We start from the raw sequence: 20,016 nt of genomic DNA, 5'->3' as shown, positions 1-20,016 counted from the left end.
TGTGTTTGCATACTTGTAAGCATTTTTTTCACAGTTCTAAATGGTGAACGGACTTTGCCCAGGAGTTTTATTATTAATTGACATTCCTTGAAGAAGAGAGTAATTCTTTTTTTTTTTTTTTTTTTTTTTTTTTTTTTTTCTGCAGCTCAATGGCCTCCCGGAAGAAGAACCTTCAAGGTCTGGTTGCTGCAACCATCACGCCGATGACCGAGCATGGGTAATTACTATTTGGGACCTTGAAGGGATCGGTTCTCCACCAAAATGGACTGATGTTCTCTGTGTAACAGTCACTTAATCTGTGCACTTCTGTGGTACCGTTGTCTCTGGCCCCAAGTCAGAGACGAGGTCTCTATATCTCAGTGCAGAAAGAGAGAAAGGTACAGCAGCTCTCCTTTCTCCCAGGGTCTGTAGCTCCACAGTGGAAATTCTCCTTGGATTTTATCACAGCTTTGGCTTCCCAAAGAAGGCAAGTGGAATTGGATGAGACTTTCATTTTAACAGGATTTGACCTCACACCCTGACCTGGCTCCTCTAGATCCTGTCTCTAGACATCTGCATGATTCCACCTCAGGCTGTTCATAGACAGGATGAAAGTGGAGAAGGTAGCTGTAAGAGGGACCCCTTAGGCATGTTTGCAGTCTCATTTCAACATCGGTTACATGTTGGGGATCCTGCAGGAGTGGGAGGTAGCAACAGATGATTGCTGAGAAATCATTGGCCAAACAAGTATTTTGACTTCCACATGAATAATATGGCCAGCCATACTGTTTTGCTTAGACTGTCAGATAATGGTCATGTGCCGTACATGTCCATACGTGAAATATAACTTCTCCCTGGGACGTTGCCACTTAGGAAAAGGAGATTCATCCACCTCTTGCATCTAAATGTTTTTGACATTGTAGAGAAGTCAGTCTGCCAAAACCATCAGAATTCTGGTTTCTTTAAGCTTCTTCTTTCTTCCTCTACAAGATATAAATGATCATGGAGTTATGTGTGCTAAGTGAGATTATCCATAGAATAGTGCTTAGCTTAGGATCAATATGCACTTAGATCCATAAGTTTGAACTGCTTTTGTGGCATAAGAGCGGGGGTAAAAGGAAGATGAGGAATTTAAGATATCTTTAAATAAGGCTCTTACTTATTTTTGGTCTTCTGTTGCTGAATTTGTAAACATTAACCCTACCCCTTTAAAGTAGATGAAGTTTCTTTAACTTTTATTGTTATCAAAGTTGGCCATATTACAGTTTTCCTTTTAGATCATTGTGAATTCAAGAATTCCAGCTTCTAGGATTCATGAAAATTCACATCTTTGCTAGTTCTAAATAAAACTCTTGCTGAGATGCCATTTAGATTACTCAATGGTTAGTAGCATTATTTTTTTTCCTGTTGCTTCTCTTTTTCCCCAAGTTCTAAGAAAGACTGAAGTCAGCTCCTTCTCGTTGTGTCAGCCACTTGCTGGACAGATAAAACAGCGGACATGTGATTGCATGAGCAGGCAGAATTTACTTCCTGTTTGCAAACTCAAAACACTACATCTGGTCTATGCTACTTTAATCTTTTCAATCAGACCCCTGTTAGCCTAGAAGTGGCTTTTTAAAACAGTCTCATTTATTCATCTGGGACCCATTGAGAGTGTCAGTGTGTTCTTCCTCCCCATTCTGCTGTTTTCCTGTGGCTGCATGTAGAGGAGCTTACTAACATAACTTTGCTTTGCTGGTTCCTTCTCCATTTCTCAAATACTTCTGGCCCTCCTGCCTCCACTTCACTGTTTCCTCTTTTTTCATCAATTCAAATCAAAATAAGAATGTATTTTTTGTAAGAAACTTGTAAGAATTAAATTAGTACATTAAAAATGTATATAGCAGCCCAGCCAGTGTGGGTCAGTGGTTGAGCCAGGAGGTCACAGTCCCATCCCAGGTCAAGGTCCATGTCCAGGTTGCGGCCTCAATCCCCAGTGGGGGGCAGACAAGAGGCAGCCAATTGATGATTCCCTCTCATCATTTACGTTTTTTTTTTCCTCTCAACCTCTCCCTTCCTCTCTCTGAAATCAATAAAAACACATTTAGAAAATAAAATATGAATAGGGCATAGTAGGCACATGAGCTGTGTTGGTTCCCTGTTCTCCCACCAGCTGCTCCATCCAAACATTCCCATACATACAAAACAGGTTTGGAGCACCCACGAGGAGCAGTTGGCTTTTAACTTACTTGCCCACAAGGGGATCTGCACTCCTGACATGTTTCTAAGAGACAGGACAAAAAGAAGAGTCACATGGAATCTCACACTGAACATTCTGCCTCGTGACCTGCCACTGTGGGGTTCTTATACGTGGCTCATACTGTATACCATGGCCTCCATAATTCTTGGCTGAACAAGAACTATTTATTCCCCTATCTCCTTTTTCTTCATGATTCTAAGGCATTCTTATTACCACATCAACTCTCTGAATATAATTTGATGTCTTTAACTGGGGAAATGGGCAAAAAGAACATGTTAAATGGATTGTCTGAGTTGTTAACCTCCAGCTCTGCCACCAGCTAGCTGTCTGACCCTGGGGCCGTCCTGTCACCTTTTAAAAGTTCCCCTTCATATTCTGTAAAGGAAGTCCAACCACATTCTCTCGAAAGGCCATTCTAATTCTGGGAGTCTGCAGTCCTCCGATGCTATGTCATCGGGGATATCTTGGTGATCCCCATTAAGTAAGAATGAATAAAATACCTGCAACTCCGGTTTCTCCTCCACACTATAGTCCAGTGAGCTTCCTCGTAAACCAATACAATCATGTCACTCTCCTTTAAGAATCTCTGTTGAATCTAAACCTTGCAACTCAGTTTATGATCTGTGGACCATTTTCTCTAACATCACATAGGAACTTGCCAGAAATGCAGAATTTCAGATCCTACTGCATAGGATCTGAATGAGCTGGGTGAAAGGTGAAAGCCTAGCCCTAGACCCTCTGGGATGACAGAGGAAGTCCTGTACAGTCTAACCATCCTGCTACACTTCCATTTCCCCCAAGCACTTCATACCCTCCCTTCCTCTGTGCCTTTTCACATTCTGTTCCCTCTGCCTGTTTCTACCGCATCCTCTCCTTTCTCTGCTCCACTTGAACACTTCTTTCCATCTGTCAAAACCATCCTTTGGTGATTCTTTCCCATTTTCCCTAAAAAAGAGTAAGAGGATCCCTCCCCTGCACCATGTGCACACCATTTTCCATCAGAATTACTTGTAGAGTAAGTGTTATAGTAAGCTGTTTGTTACATGCCTGTCTCTTCCAGGAGGCTCTGAGTGACTTCACCGTATTCAATAGACATTTCTCAAGAACCAGGCAGTACATAAGGATGGAGCATGTATCTTATTTATCTTGGAATCTTCAGCATCTAGCACAGTGTGTGGTGAATTTTGGTTTTTCATGAGTGAATATATTACAGGGATGATTAATGCTGATGGTCAGGCAAACAGAGGGAAGGAAGCTATCACTGATTGGCTAAACACCGTGTGTCTATCATGCTGGGTATTTCAATGTACATGTTCCAATTTAATCTTCACAAGTCTGTGACAGCTACCATCCCTATTTTTACATTGAATGAAACCAAGATCCCAAAGACCTTGCCCCCAGCCACATAGCCGGAAAGGAAAGTCTCTACCCAGTCCAACCCCTGTCTGTTTCTACTCTGGAGTAAAAGACTTTTGCTTTCCTTCGTTGTTTCAATAAGTCACTTTTTCCTTCAGGCAAGCACAGTCATTAGAACAGAGAGTCCATTTCAGATTGGTTACAATGTCAAGAAAAAAAAGTTGTGTTTTCTCCCTCGAATGCCCTTGACTTCACCATGGGAATCTTCACCACATTCTCTAGTAAAACAAAACCCATTACCCCAGTCAGAAAGGGCCTGGCCTGCTGGCGTCGGAGTTGTACAGATTACCATCTTTTTACCTGTGTTTGGGAGACTGTGACCCATATTCCCAAAACATGCCCTGGCACGGTGGGGTTGACATAATCCCTGCCCACGTCTCTGCTGAAGGAGCTTCAAAGTAATCAAGTAGTTACTTTGCCAAAAGCACACATAACTTCCATTGATTTCAAAGGCTGAAAAATGTAGGGGAAAGGCAAAAAACTTGGAATGTCAGATTCTCCGATATGCACGCCCGATCAAGCCCATTGTGAAAAGAGCCTGCCTGTCCTCTTGATTCTGTATACACAGAGCCCTTCCTGTGTACTGTGTGCCAGGAGAGGAAATACACAGTAATAGGGATTTTTCTCTGAAAAGACACTTCAGAAAACTCTACTATCCTTATACTGTAAGAGAAGAGATCGGTATAGTCTACGTGTGGTTTCCTAGTTCACCACTCAGGGCCTTGATTTATGGTTAGAAATAACGTGATTAAAGATCTCTCTTCTGCCGAAACCGGTTTGGCTCAGTGGATAGAGCATCAGCCTGCGGACTAAAAGGTCCCAGGTTCGATTCCGGTCAAGGGCATGTACCTGGGTTGCGGGCACATCCCCGGTGGGGGATGTGCAGGAGGCGGCTGATCGATGTTTCTCTCACATCGATGTTTCTGACTCTCTATCTCTCTCCCTTCCTCTCTGTAAAAAATCAATAAAATATATTAAAAAAATAAAGATCTCTCTTCTTATAGAGTTTGTAAGTAAATGAAATGTCTAAGAATAGAACATTAGCTAAATTAATTATGTCTATTTATACAATGAGATGCTGTGTAGCCAGTATAGTACCAGAATATCTGAAGAGGTGGGGAAATAGTCAATTTAGAAATGCTGTGAAAAAAATATTACAATACTGTATAATATGCCTATATTTATTTAAGAAAATACTATATTGTGTATTTGTGAACAGAAAACTATCAAACTATTAAGAGTAATCATCTCCAGGGAGATCCTGAGTGGTTTATCTTTTTCCTTTCTTATTGTGTGGACTTTCTAAAATACATGATGTAGCTTCTGTAATAAGAAAAAAAGTTAAATACTTTTATTTAAAATACAATCATGGACCTAAGGCAAAGAATCTGAACCCATGGGAACTGAAATTAAGATATTAAATTGGAGTTCAGACTGAGAATGACTCCAGGAAGCATGGGGTTGGTTCAGGCCAGTCTCCCCGGAGACTACTGGTGAGCTGTGTTCTTGGGGCTCCCGGAGGAAGGGAAGGTGCAGTAAAAAGCCGGTCCCGCTTTTTCAAGTGGCCTGGCTGGTGCCCCCTCTCACCTCCATGAGCACCGAGCCCCAAACAGCTAGTGAGGAGAAGAATAATTCATTCTTACTGTTTCCTTCTCTCCAGTGACTTCTTGGTAACTGACAGAGTGCCTGCAGCAATGGACATGAACCCAGATAGCGAGGGGAGGTAGAGTAGGTGGGAAAGCAGGGAAGGGAGTAAAGTCCCCAGAGAGAATTATCATCCTGTTACCTCCATAGCCCTGCTATTTGGGTGCCCTTGTGACAAATACGGTAACAGCTCGAGGCGATTTCACTGGGCTCTCTTGTGACTGGGGCCACAGCATCCTGCCAAGGGCCTCGGCCTTGCATCTGTGGTCAGACGGGGACCTGAAGTCCCTGCGGTGGACGGGGGCCTCTGTGCCTCCATGGGGGCAGCCACTGCGCTCCCAGCCATTGGTGCCGTATGGAAATGCAGGCCTGGCCTTGTTAGATCTTCTGACTTTTCAAATAAAATCATTTTTCTTTTAACATAGTGAAAGTCAACAAAACACATTGGGGGACCATCCCTTTTCAACCTCTGACCTCTTTAAGGGGATTTAAAAGTTCCAAAAGGCCATACGTCTCAGAACATGTTGGGTCACTCTGCCACTGCCCCAGAAATCTCACCATTAGTATCACTCCTGTAGGCGAGAAGCATTTTATAAGAAGCAGCAAACTTTCTTGGAGGGTTAGGTCATCTGTCACCCATTGGCAGCCCTAACCTGAGTGAAATTGCTGTAGCCTGTCAATCATCCGGGCCTAAAAGAGTGGGGGAGGTGGCGGGAGACAAGTGTAGATGTTGAGCATTTATGCCAGGGGTCCTCAAACTTTTTAAACAGGGGGCCAGTTCACTGTCCCTCAGACCGTTGGAGGGCCGGACTATAGTTTAAAAGAAAACTATGAACAAATTCCTATGCACACGGCACATATCTTATTTTGAAGTAAAAAAACAAAACGGGAACAAATACAATATTTGTATTTGCATGTGGCCCGCGGGCCGAAGTTTGAGGACCCCTGATCTATGCTGTGCCTGGTGCAGACCAGGGGCTGCAAGGTATAAAAGACACTGTCGGAAGTTCTTGCTGCAGCATAAAGAATGGATATTTATAGTAAAGGAGACTGTGGACTTGGCTGAAGGTGTGGGGTATTTTTAGTCTCGTCACTGCGGAGCAGTGACAGCAGTAACGCTTGAGCATTTCATTGGAGCCTGGCTGTTCAAGGCCCCCGTGGTGCTGGAGGTCTCTGCTGAGTTTAGGAGTCCACTTTGGGGGGACACACGTGCACACTCACAGATGGAGTAAGTCAGTTTCTCTCCGTAAGGATTTCTGAGAATGTAAACAAGCTCTCCAGCTCCCTTTCCCAGATGAGAAGGTATTAGATGAAAGGGAAAGAATGCACAGTGCCTACCAGGCCTGGACCAGAGCGCTAGCTTCCCCTTGGTGAAAACCACAGTGCCTCTGTCAGAGTCCTTGAGTTAGTGGTGGGACTGGGGAGGTGGTAACACTTCGGTGAAAGGGTACAGGAGCCACTGTGTTTGAACCTGTAAGGCCAGCACAGGCTGTCACCCAGCCAGGTTCTTCCCAGTTTTTGCTCCGTGATTCAGAGCTGTTCTGTGACTGTTTGCATGAGTAGATGGATATTACTGGTCAAAACCAGAATTCATGTCACACAAACAAAGCCCCTACTGATTGCTCCTGCGTCTCAGAGCTTATCCCAAGTGGGGAAAAACTGATGGAAGCAGTAAGGAGCTGGGATATTGTAAAGATATGGTTCTAAGTGGTCCGAAATGCCCAAGGTGCAGAGAGATTTCAAGAAGTTGAGCAGGTCAAGCTGACCTACTAACTAGTAAATGAGGGTCCTGAGATGGACTGTCTAGGTCAGCGGTTTTGAACCTGTGGTCGCGACCCCTTTGGCGGTCGAATGACCCTTTCACAGGGTTCGCCTAAGACCATCCTGCATATCAGATAGTTACATTACAATTCATAACAGTAGCAACATTACAGTTGTGAAGTAGCAACGAAAATAATTTTATGGTTGGGTCACAACATGAGGAACTATATTTAAAGGGCCAGAAGGTTGAGAACCACTGGTCTAGGCAGATAACACATCCATCTTATCTTTCAGTAAGAGCAACCTAAATTCATCCCTGTCATGCATTCAGGGAGCCTCCCTGCTTAGCAAATCTGAGAGGCCAGGATTTGGCATTTAAGCAAGTCGGCAGGGAGGGTTAAGATAGTGATACCTGTACATTAGCCATTATGGAGGGAGTCTGCTCCCCTTGGAGGCACACCTGCTCCCAAGGGCAAGCAGGGGGCTGGCTGTCATTTGCATGTTGTGGGCAGTGATTGTGAATTCCTTGTTTTGGTCTCTGGTTCCCATTCCATTTGACAATACCCTTTGATGTCTTTGTTTTCTCTATGCATCAGATTTTTTTTTGTTTTGAACACAAAGTACTAGCTGGCTGCCATTTGCATTTTTGTCAGTGGGGCCAGAGAATCCTAATTTAATTTTAACCTCATTCACATTTTCACAACATTTAACACAGACTTGCCCCACACTTCTTTCTCCTTTGTATTTTTGCTCTCCTGCCATCATCCGCCCCACCTCTATTATGACTGAGAACAAGTGGTTTTATATGGCTTGTGTTTGAGTCAGTTTGTAGATTTCACAGTCAATATGATTTTGAGGAGAAGAGCTCTTATTGCCTTAAGCATCAGATGCTTACAAGGTCAGTACTCAGCGGAGCGCATGCAGATGACAGGGGATCTTGTTACAGTGCAGATTCTGACTGGGTAGGGCTATGTGGGGCCTGGGACTCTGCATTTCTACGACTCCCTCAGGTGCTGCTCTTCCACTGACCGCACTTTGAGAGGCAAAGTTCCTTTCCAACTGGTAATCCTCTTCGACTTAAAACTCGCAAATACATACGGAGTTATGCTTTCATTTGTTGTCACAACTGTTAAGTGCTGAAATTCTTAAATTTAGTAAGATTGAACTTTCCTATTGAATAAGCCTAAGAAATTATTGCTTCTCACCAAGTAGAAAATGTTCTCATTAAACCATGCCCCCAAGTGTCACTCTTCCCAAAAAGAACAAAAGATGATTCGGTAACTTCCTTTTGAATATTATTTTTTCATTATTTTTTCAAGATGATTTTTTAATAATTACATGTAAAGTCTTTTTGATTGATAGTGTTTTGCTTACATAAGTGAGGAACATGTGGCTGAGCAGAGAAACCACCAGACAGAAGAAAACAAAACAAACAAGAAAACAGGAATTATTCAGAGGAGGCTAGGAATTTCACAATTGACTAGGTGGATTTTAAAAACTATTAACAGCCTGGCTAGCATGGCTCAGTGGTTGAGCGTCGATATGAACCAGGAGGTGATGGTTTGATTCCCGGTCAGGGCACATGCCTGCCTGGGTTGCAGGCTAGATCCCCACTGGGGGGCATGCATCAGGCAACTGATCAATGATTCTCTCTCATCATTGATGTTTCTTTCTCTTCTCTCTCTCTCTCTCCCCTCCCCCCCCCCCTTCTTCTCTGAAATCAATAAAAATATATTTTTTAAAAAACTATTACCAACAGAGAGCAGGTGATAGACTTGGGGACTGATTGAATAATATTCTAAAAAAGACTAAATATACATTTTTTCCTATATTTTATCTTGTGTCTTTTAGAGAAATCAACCTTTCAGTCATTGGTCAGTACGTGGATTATCTTGTGGAAAAACAGGGAGTGAAGAATATTTTTGGTAAGTCACCTTTAGAGATTTCTCTACATAACTAGCTCAGTCCATAACTCTAGCTCAGTCCTTAGAAAGTAGCCAGGAGGTCACAGTGTCATTGTGTCATAGGTCATGAGTGAGCCTGGCTAAGCTATGTCAGATTTGTGAATTTGTAGACTCATTAATTTTAGACCTAAAAAGTCCCTCAAAAGATTATCTAATTTAGTGGTGTGCCTTCACAACAGAAAAGGTATTGTTTTGACCCCCACTGGAAGAAAATCATGGTTCAGGTATATTATTTAGGTTGCCCAAGTCTATTCTGTCAAGAAGTGCTAGAGGAATAACAAAACGCAGATTTCTCTTTCGATCTCTTTTTTAAAAAAAATTTATTTATTGACTTTAGAGAGAAAGAGAAAGGGAGAAAGAGGGCGAGAAACATTAATGTTTGTTGTTCCACTTGTTTATGCGTTCATTGGTTGATTTTTGTACATGCCCTGCAGGGATCGAAACCCCCACATTGGTGGACTGGGACGACGCTCTAACCAACTGAGCCACCTGGCTAGGCCCAGGCTTCTCTTTCTTAAGAATGGGCTTTATTCTCCCTTCTCCCAGACCTTTCCTGTTGTATGTGTAAGAAAGACTCTAACTGCAGCACATAAAGGAATTGCAGGTCGAGCAGTTATCCTCATTTATTCATATAGTAGAAATTAGAAAAATCAGACCTTGAACATTTTAAGCCTGACAACTACTAGTATACTTACCCGTGACTACCCGGCCCCTTGTGTTGTGTTCTGGGCCTCAGCCCCTTGGATAGAACACTACACCTTGGCCCCGAGCTGCTGCTCTACCAACAGGGTCCCTTTCAAAATTGGAGGCACCGTGGTCATGATCAGAGCAGGTTAAACTTCTGTGAAAAGGTCACCAGGCCACTTGTCACAACCAAAACCTGAATCCAGAACCACTCAGGGTCCCCCTCCAGCTGGAAGCCATAGTGGGGAAGACAGATTCTTCCTCCTCAGAAAGCTCTAGGGAGCATGCTTGAAGTGTCTCAAAACACCAAGAGTGATAACACTTCCCACACTTCCCCTGGCCTCCCACCCACCTGTCCCAGCTGATGCTGGCATTTGGGAGAGCCAACGTGCTGCCATATGCATTAGGCGCAGTGATGGATCCTGTGCCATTTGCATCCTTTCTATGACCCATTAAGGGATGACTTTGCTAGAAGGGAACGTTTTGGAATCACAGAGATCTGGATTCAAACTTGGATTAGTTAGTGTTTCAGAGCCTCACATTTTCATCTGTAAATGGGAAGAATGATTTGTAATTGGCAGGGCTATTGTGAGAAGTGAACATATAAGAGTGCTTGCTACAGGAAATAGTAACATCCTGGTGCTTTCTTTTGAATTATCATAAAAAAGTTGTCCTAGCCCGGCTGATATGGTTCAGTGGTTAAGCATCAACCTAAGAACCAGAAGGTCACAGTTCGATTCCCAGTCAAGGGCACATGCCCGGGTTGCGGGCTCAGTCCCCAGTATGGGGCGTGCAGGAGGGAGCCAATCAATGATTCTCTCTCATCATCGATGTTTCTATCTCTCTCTACCTCTCCCTTCCTCTTTGAAATCAATACAAATATATTTTAAAAAGTAAGTTGTCCTAGAGTGCTCCCATGCCAACCTGCAGACAGCGGTCATGACCCGACATCCCAGGACTGGAGGGTGTTGACTGCCCTGCCATTCAAGCCCAAATATCGAAGTGGGTGGTGTGTTGGAGGTTTGCCTAAAACACGGGCAGTTATCCTTATCTTTGCTCTCTATCCCTGATAGCAGTGGCAAATTTGTAATTTAAGTCAGAATTCACCTTCCTGCTACTTTCGACAAGGTGAAGAAGAAAATAATCCTGAGTCTGAGGAGAAAATGGAAAATGGCGGTTTCCCTCCCTGAGTGGATCCTCTGCTGTTTCTCCCTGTTACTCCCTCGTAAGCAGGGATTTCTGACCCTGCCCCCCCTCCCATTGTTGATGTGGATCACTGACTGCCTCTTTATTTGGAACAGTGAATGGCACCACGGGAGAAGGCCTGTCTCTGAGCATCTCAGAGCGCCGCCGGGTCGCAGAGGAGTGGGTGACAAAAGGAAGGAACAAGTGAGTGGCTCCACCCCGATAAAAACACTCATCTGTCAGAGCTGTATCACCAGCGGCTCTTCCTCGATGACACAGCCTCCCTGTCTTCCAGTCACAAGCCAGGCTCAAGGTCAGCTTGTGGGATAATGAACAGGGACCCGAGGATCCTAGCACATGGATGAGGAACCCAGGCAGAGGGGCCCCCTTCTTTGTATGGAAGGGCAGCCAGGCTTCAAGACATGCCTGGCTCTAGGAGATCCCACCCGGAAACTGGAACCTGCCTCTCGGCTGTCTACCAATCCCTCCTCTTGGGTTACCTGGCCCTGGACTTGGGGGGAAAAGGGAAGGTGCTGGTGCCTGGCTCCCCTGGGCTTCTGGCTCTTCTACAGAGAAATTCATGCTTCTAGGAAGTGAAGACATCTGCCCAGAACAAGGAGTTGGGTGGAATTTAGAGCTTAAGGAGAATAGTGAATATTTGGAGTAGCCACTGCATGGAAATTGATTGGAAAGGCAAGTAAGTCAGATCAACCAGAAGGCCTTTTGGAGCCTCCTTCTCCTGAATCGGAAATGACAAGTTTGTATTCAAGCCATACAGTGGTTTTCTCTAGCAGCATCTAGCACCAGGGTGGAGGGGAGCAGGAAATGGATGATTGTTTTAACTTAAGCCAGTTAACAGGGACAAGGAGGTCATGCAATAAAGTTACAGGTAAGAGTCAAACAGGTCAGTCAGCTTCTTTTCCCCTTTCAAAAGTCTTATTATCTTTTAACAATGCAGACCCAATCATATCACATCCCATTTTACCCAATCAGAACAACTCGGGAATCAGTGCAGGACGCAGTGACTGGGCCTAAGTGGAAATGCAGCATTGCCATCCCTTGAGCATGGGGTCTGTCTCATTCAGTCCCTCAGGAGACGCACTGGGACACCTGGTTTCACAGTGGGATCTTGTTAATTCCTCTCCTGAGAAGACCAGTCTCTGTGGCCTCTTCCCCCGGGGCCACATGGAGCACTTCTAAAGATGAACATTGGAGTCTTAGAGAAAACCTCTTAGGGACAAATTCTAGGGACTTACAAGATTGGAAAAAGCTTTTTACAGTGACTTCATTTCTCATATGGCTGGTTCCTGATTGTCCTCTGTGAGGAACCTCTTTATTTCTATCTCCCACGAAAAAAGAGAAAGAAAATCTAAGTTTTACACCTATCTTTATGTATACAATCACCATCAAATACCGCATCTAAAACAATGCTTTGTCAAAAAAAGTACTCAAGTATTGATTAATCAGTTATTGGTTTCAAAATTCTTCTCAGTTGAACCTTAAAATTTTATTGTCTGGACATTCTTTTTTTTAAAGTCCTGAATTAGATTAATTATAAATAGGCCACTGCAGAATTTAATAGTCATGAGATTGAAATTAATCAGTTATTAGGAACTCTTTATTTGGAACAGTGAATGGCACCACAGACTCTGAATGAGCCTGTCTCTGAGCATCTCAGAGCGATGCCAGGTCGCAGAAGAGTGGGTGACAAAAGGGAGGAACAAGTGAGTGGCTCCACCCCGATAAAAACACTCATCTGGGTTTTAGCTAACTGCTAAAACCCGCACAAACCAAAATAGTGCAGCCCCTCTATGTTGTCATAAACTTCAGATGATGCAACTGAAACCAGACAACCGATGGATCCAGGCTGCTTGTCACTACTTGAACCGATTAAACAGAGACAAGGTTGAATTATATATGAGCATTTATTCCAATACTGTTGGCAGTATGGGAAAGCAGCAGGTCATCCACAAAAAAATCTGCTCTGTAGCCCCCCATAAGCCAGCTGCTTATATTGGGTAGGACAAAGATTACATGGGGAAGTATGAATTACAGGCATGGGGAAGTAGGCAATGTGGGCTGAGGAGGGACTCCATTGTTTGGGCAACAAGGTTGCTAATCTTTCTATGATATTAGGCAGTTCTTGAATGAGAATGGACCACATTCCAAGGTTGACTCCCAAGTCCCAGGGGTGTACAACTCCCAGGTTAGAATGTCCTTTCTTTAATCAGAACAAGGCAATCATGGTTAATGGAGCATGATTAATATTTCTTATAACTACAGTTAGTCCCCAATATTCTATTTTTGCCCCTAACACAACTGTGCCCTCTCTTTTGCAGGTTGGATCAAGTGGTGATTCATGTAGGAGCCCTGAGCTTGAAGGAGTCCCAAGAACTGGTATGTACGTAGGTCCATCTGGGAGAGCCACTCTAGCAAATTAATCAACCCAAGGATTGGGTAGTTAGAACTTCCAATCTATAGCCAGTGAGTCAAAAGCACAGGTGATCACCTGGGATGGTGACTGGAATCTGAAGTGGGGGCAGGGGGCTCGGAGACTGAGCCCTCAACATCTGAAATCTGAGTCAATGTCCAGGTAGGGAGTGTCGGAGTTGAGTTGAATCGTAGGATACCCAGCTAATGTCAGAGGATTGCTTGTGGTGTGGGGAGACCCTCACACCTATTCACATTAGAATTGTGACCAGATCTATAAGGGTCTTCTTTCTTCTCTTAAAGGCCAAACATGCAGCAGAAATTGGGGCCGATGGCATCGCTGTTATTGCACCTTTCTTTCTCAAGCCACAGAACAAAGGTAATTAGGTCTAAATGCACAGCACCTCATGTGGTCTACTTCTTTTTGCCTTCATTCACAATGGTTATATTTAACTCATGAAAGTAAAGTTTTATAGACTAGATGCATGGCACTGTAATGGTACAGCAGTTCTCCAGAATAGTTGGCCTCCCTGGATCGTAAAGAAAAGACTCCATTAAAGGATTTCAGCTCTTTTGCCAAGTAATCTGATTGGGTCATCCACCGAGCTCAGGTGAACCTATAGGTGCCTCTGTTTAGATCAGGTGTCCCCTCCTCGTTGTATGAGTTGTGCAGAGTGTCAGAGTCACATGGCAAAGTTTGGGACCATTATTCTCAAAAAGAGGAATATGAGTACTGAGCCTTTTGAGACTACATGTTCTATACGAGGTTGAGAGCGTGACGAATTTGAAATTTCACAGACACATCTAGTGTCTTCCAAAATATCAAGGTATTGTTTTTTCCTCTTCTACACTCTCAATTAAAAACCATTTGTGGTTTCCAAGTACCCTGAGTCTTTGTAATCCTTTTGATCAGAAAAAAAAAGAAATACAAATTTTAAAAGAATTAGAAACAGTTATTTGCATGCATGATTAAATAAATCCATACTAAATGTATAATGGGTTGAAATTATCATGAAATATCACCTATTAATGTTGTTAATATAAAGTAATTTAAATACTGCTATTTTGGGAATTTAAAGTGAACAATTTGTAAAGTTTTTTTTTCACAGGGCTTTAAATTTTTTTACATGAGTACCTTTCTCAAAAGAGACAAGAAAAAAAGAACAAATTACACATAACACTTCCATCTGAAATATTCATCATAGATAATATATCATTACAGTATTCAGGTGGAGAATGTAAGATTCTCTCCCATTCTCTAGAGGTATAAAAAGCAATTCTGATGGATTTATTTATTATCTGCAGCAATATTGCAGTTGAAGCTCACATTGGATGATGTAAAGTAACAGTTCCTAAGTAAACTAGAGTGAGCTCTCCTCTGATATACCTGGATTTCTCCCCAAAAGGAAAAAGTACCAAACTCTGGTTGAATTATTGTGGGATGTGCAACTACTCTCATAACTCCCTTTGAGCAGATGTTGCTTATCCTTTTGTTGGAGAATTTCCTCAGTTACAACTTTCTCATTCTGATCCTAATGCAATGTCTTTGTTGTTCACTGACCACATTTAGCCCCTCTAGGGTAAGAGGAGAAGAGTCCTACTGGATGGGATTCTCATTTTTGTAAGAGTATCTCATGAGCGTCTCTTAATAGGTGGGAAGGTTCACACCACTGTTTTGTTTTGTTTTAAAAAAATACATTTTTATTTATTTCAGAGAGGAAGGGAGAAGGAGAGAAAGATACATCAATGATGAGAGTCATTGATTGGCTGCTACCTGCACACACCCCCTATTGGGATCAAGCACACAACCCAGGCATGTGCCCTGACCTGGAATCCAACCATGATCTCCCAGGTCATAGGTAGACGCTCCACCACTGAGCTACACTGGCTGGGCCATACCAGTATTTTAACAGTACTTTAGAATAGTAGGAAAGTGAGCATCTTATTTTGGCCTTTCTACAGAAAGGAAAGTACAACTTCCAGTGAAGTGATTTGCAGACACTGCAGTAAGCAATCACAGGGTTGGTAAGAGGGGCCAAGAATTTCCGGCTTCCGAAAAGGATGGCTGCATTTCGTGAGCTGATTCATCTACCAGGGAAAGCCAGTGTTTTACACATGTTCACATCCGGACTCTTCCTGCTTTCTTTCAGATGACCTCACTGCTTTCCTAAAGGAGGTGGCTGCTGCTGCCCCGGCGCTGCCATTCTATTACTATCACATCCCTGCCCTGACAGGGGTAAAGAGTAAGTGCTGCTTCTTTCCATGTTGCTCTCTCCCCGCCCTCACATCTTACCCTATTGCACTAAGAGCCCACTCCTTCCCACCCACCCCATGTCATAAAAGCATAACGCTGTTGACTAGACAGTTCCAATTGCTCCAAAATAAATCACTCTTATCAAAAATGAAGTCAGCCCTTTTCAATCATTGACGCCACCCGATAATGGAAGTTATGAGAGAGGAGTTGACCCCTGGGCACTCCCAGCAGACACCCTGTGTCTGTCACACACACCCCTCCTCCTTATACAGGACGACACAGCCTGGAAGCCCCACTAGGACAGGACTGTCTACCTTGTGTCCTACGTATTCCCAGTGCCTGGCACATAGGAAGGTACTCTGAGCTTTTCATGCTTCTAGCTTTCTTTGATGGTTACTATACTTATCCAGTAATAAAACTGTTACAATTAAATGAAATATTTTAGATTATTTTTTGAATTCCATTTCTTTCTTTCTTAAACATAAAAATAGAAGTTGTGCTCTACAAATACCCAGTGATAGTCTTCAAGGAATGGGAGACTTGGAGCTATAATGTGACAATACATAGGACCTGCTAGGCGAGGGCAAGTGGCCATGTCCAACCTGCGGTCAGTTAAGGCTGAGCAAAGCTCCTGGAAACTCCGTGCAGATGGGAAGGGCTACATGGGATGTTATTTGATATTTACTGGAGGTTTGAAGATCCATGAGGCATTCATTGTTTCGAGCAGTTCGTGCTGAGGAGCTGCTGGATGGGATTCAGGAGAAGATCCCCACCTTCCAAGGGCTGAAATTTAGCGACACAGATCTCCTAGACTTCGGACAGTGCGTTGATCAGAATCGCCAGCGACAGTTTGCTTTCCTTTTCGGGGTGGATGAGGTAAGGCACCCTTTGGCATATCTCACAGGTTAGTTTCCCTCCAAAACAATTTATGGAGCTGCTTATACAGGAGCATCTTCTCTTTTGCATAAAAATAAATACTCTTTGTCTGTTTCTGATTAGCAACTGCTGAGTGCTCTGGTGATGGGAGCAACGGGAGCAGTGGGCAGGTAAGCAGGACTGATTTCCCCCAGTGGTTACACACGTACAAAAGTATAAATGTCAAGTCCCCCCACAGAGGCATTCATCTCCTAAGTAGTAATACTTCTTGCATGTACACCTTTTCTATGGAAGTTGCCTTTCTTCTCCACCATCTTTCAGTGAGAGGGAATTCAGTAGGACTGAGCAACTCCATTGTTACTAGAAGCCTCTGTTGCAGTGAGAGGTCAGGCACAGGAGCTGAGAGCAATGCACAGAATTTCTTGGTCAGAAATTATTTGGTTACAAATAACAGAAACCCATTTGAACTATCTTATGTGAACTAAGTTGTTATTATAAAATACTAGGAAATTATATAAAACTCAAGAGGAGAAAGTATAGCCAAGCCTAAGAACATGAGAACCCAGAACTACAAAGCTCTCAACAGCCAAGGCAGCTCATTCTCCATCTGCATCCTCTGGAGACGCTCCCCTCTGCATCTGTCTGCAAAACTCCTTCTTTCCCCCTCCCTTTCTCTCCAAATGGGTTTTCTGTGCTTCCACATACACACACGGTCAGTCGTGGCTGCCCAAATATGGCATCTCAGGATATGACTAGATAGTCAAGTGTCCGCCCAAGGTCCTAGCTAAGCTGCTGCAGGACAGTAGAATCGTGTGGCCCCATGCCTGCTCAGGGAAGGCCGGCAATATGATCAGTTAACTGCACATGTTAAAACCAATTCATTAGAAATGTGTCTGCAGGCAGATGGATTGAAATATTTGCACTAACTGAAAGTGCCTTCCTTCCCTGCAGGAAAGGTACAGGGGGAGCAAATAATATTCACAGCGTGTCTTGGTGAACATGGCTTTGGCGAAGAGTAAGTGAGTTAGACAGCCTTAATGGCTTGTGAACAAGCCGGGATGGCCTGTATCCTCCAGCATCACCGTAGGGCCATTTCTACCAAGGAAAGCTGAATGCCCACATCTGCTGACTGTGGGATGGTTTTCTCCCTGGAAGCTGTGACTGTTTTGACTCTTGTTGTTTTGGCCTTGGTATTAGATATTTTAATTCGGTCAACATAATTTATAAGTAGAGTACATTTGGTTAGACTCCACGTCGTCTCCATTAGAATCACGTTCCTCTCTGAGGACACATCTATGACCCCTGGGATATGACTGTACTATTCTGAACCTCCTCAGACATCCATGTACATATTGGGACTTAGGAGTGTTTCGTACCTACAAGTGACTTTTCTTGGCTATGGTATTTTATTTTTTTTTTTGCACTTTATTACCGGATGATAATAGGAACTTCAAGTTCTTGGAATTCCTTGATGTTGACTCTAGTGTCTACACACATGAAAGACATTCTATTCTTGGTACATCAAGATAAGCACGTTCCCTGATACTGACTGACTATACGAGACTTTGTTAACAAATGGGGAAGCATTCTAGTTATAAATTTTTATAACCTATCTTTCTGGTTATAGATGTTAGTGATTTGTCTTTATTGCTAGTTAGAGCTGTTTGTTTTTTTCTAAGTCCACAAGACCATTTTATCAGATCAAATAACTTTTGTTGTTGTTGGGTTATATAACAGGGCAGCCTGAAGTGATGGAAACTTTATGACAACTCTGTAGCGCTTCTTGAGCCATAGTTTCATCACCGTGAAATAGAAACCAGGCCTGCCTTGCAGGGCTGAGGGAGAATGAGACATGACTTATGTCAAGCACCTAAAATATCATGGGCACTGAATAAATGGCCTCTCATTTTATTACTGTCATTATTATTTTCTAGAAACTGGTCTCTAGGTTAATACATAAGCTGTTAAGGGATTTAGGTAATTCATTGGGATTTGCCCCTTTTCCTGTGGTGCCTCCTTCATCCACTTCCCCAGCAGAAGGTTTTTAGGACTCACATTTTACCTACAGCTCTTATCTGGCTGTGGCTCTGTGTGTGCCCAGAGACTCAGTGGTTCCTTACTAAACACACCTCCATCTATCTATCTTTCTTTCTTTCTTTCTTTCTTTCTTTCTTTCTTTCTTTCTTTCTTTCTTTCTTCTTTCTTTCTTTTCTTTCTTCTAATTTTATCCTTTTCCACTTTCCTTCATTTTCTTCATTCGTTTTGGGTGTTCTCTGCCTCCTCCTGGCACTGCTTAGTGCTGCTGGAAAACTTAGAACTGAAGACACCTGACCCGCTGATAGGTTAGGGCCTAAAAATAGACTTTCTGGAAGCTCAGTGTACTTGTGCCTTGCAAGCAGCAGTGGGGTTTGAAGAGCTGGACCTTTCCCACTGGGTTATTGGTTCTACAGTGTGTGCTGTTTTCTTTCAGTACCTATAACTACCTGGGAAAAAAGACAAACCAGATGTTGGAGGCTTATGAGCGGAAGGACTTCTCTTCAGCCCTGAATTATCAGGTTAACTATTTCTTCCCTCTACCTGAACCACAGCCTTTGTTCTTTCCCACTGGAGAATTCCTAGTCCCTCTCATCCTGCCATACCTGCCCTCGTTAAAATTGCCTCCCTGCCTCTCTCTTTCCTTTCCTTCTGTTCCTTACTTTTTTCTTGATGAAAATCAAACCTGTCCCCATTGTTCGTGCTCCCCACCTGTCTAATCAGGACAGGCCCCATGCAGGAACGACTCCTCTCTGTTCCTCCTAGAAATAACCTTATTTTTACTCTATGTTCAAGATATTTTTGTGGCTGTAAAAGAATAGCAATAGATTTCTGGGAGAAAGGACCACATGCCATCCCCTTGAGGACGTCACAGCTGAAGTCATCAGAAGCTATGAAGCTGGTGACCTTAAATGGGGAGACTTAATTCAAAGTCAGAGCAGGTCAGTCCTCTTTAGCTTGGAAATGTGCTGAGAATGGAAAACATTCACCAGGCAGGAAACAGGAGCCACTGGCTTTGAAGGAGGGAAAGAAAAGCAGCAGGAGCTCCTGTGTGATGGGGAGGAGGAGCCCAGGGGGCATGTGGCTGCCATGAATGTCACACGAAGGACGGCCTACCTGTCCGGGGAACACAGGGCCTTGCTGGGTGGAACCGGTCTCAGCAGCTGGGTAGTATGTGTACTTCAGGTAAATGGAATGAGCCGGAAAGAAATAGTGTAGGCACAAGAGAAAGACTTTTGGAGGCCAAGAGACACAGGGATTTTCAGGATAATGAAAGTGACCCAGAGGACTATCCCAAAAGACTAAGTGGGAATGAAAGGCATAAGCAAGATCAGAGCAGGTGGTCTGTCCTGAGCAAGGAGCCGACCTAAATCTACTTCCTACTTAAAGTTTAAATAGCTCATTTAAATATTTACCTTTGTTTAGCCCCAGACCAGGTGAAGTTGAGAGCAGGAACAGGGTAGGGACTTAGGAAGATATGCAACTAAATTAAACATTGGCAAGGCTGTGATTTAAATCACAGCAAATCTGAATTATGTGGACACTGCGAT

General features: G+C 43.4%; 1 protein-coding gene across 3 annotated transcripts in view; it reads left to right on the top strand.

Annotated features, from left to right (window-relative positions):
- Window positions 1–20,016, top strand: part of NPL (N-acetylneuraminate pyruvate lyase) — a 28,631-nt gene that overhangs the window by 3,211 nt on the left and 5,404 nt on the right. For 2 of the 3 annotated variants that reach the window (XM_036344726.1, XM_036344728.1), the window contains exons 2-10: window positions 146–217; window positions 8,891–8,964; window positions 10,989–11,076; window positions 13,212–13,269; window positions 13,606–13,681; window positions 15,453–15,545; window positions 16,284–16,432; window positions 16,556–16,602; window positions 18,903–18,987. In XM_036344726.1, coding sequence (XP_036200619.1) covers window positions 150–217; window positions 8,891–8,964; window positions 10,989–11,076; window positions 13,212–13,269; window positions 13,606–13,681; window positions 15,453–15,545; window positions 16,284–16,432; window positions 16,556–16,602; window positions 18,903–18,987 — 738 coding nt within the window. In that variant the 5' untranslated portion in view covers window positions 146–149. The remainder of the gene's footprint in view (window positions 1–145; window positions 218–8,890; window positions 8,965–10,988; window positions 11,077–13,211; window positions 13,270–13,605; window positions 13,682–15,452; window positions 15,546–16,283; window positions 16,433–16,555; window positions 16,603–18,902; window positions 18,988–20,016) is intronic. The other variant, XM_036344727.1, reaches the window with a different exon arrangement.

The sequence above is a fragment of the Myotis myotis genome, unplaced genomic scaffold (genome assembly GCF_014108235.1).
Source record: "Myotis myotis isolate mMyoMyo1 unplaced genomic scaffold, mMyoMyo1.p scaffold_m19_p_18, whole genome shotgun sequence".
Lineage (NCBI taxonomy): Eukaryota > Metazoa > Chordata > Mammalia > Chiroptera > Vespertilionidae > Myotis > Myotis myotis.
Note: the sequence above shows the minus strand (reverse complement) of the source record. Positions and strands in the feature narration are given on the sequence as shown.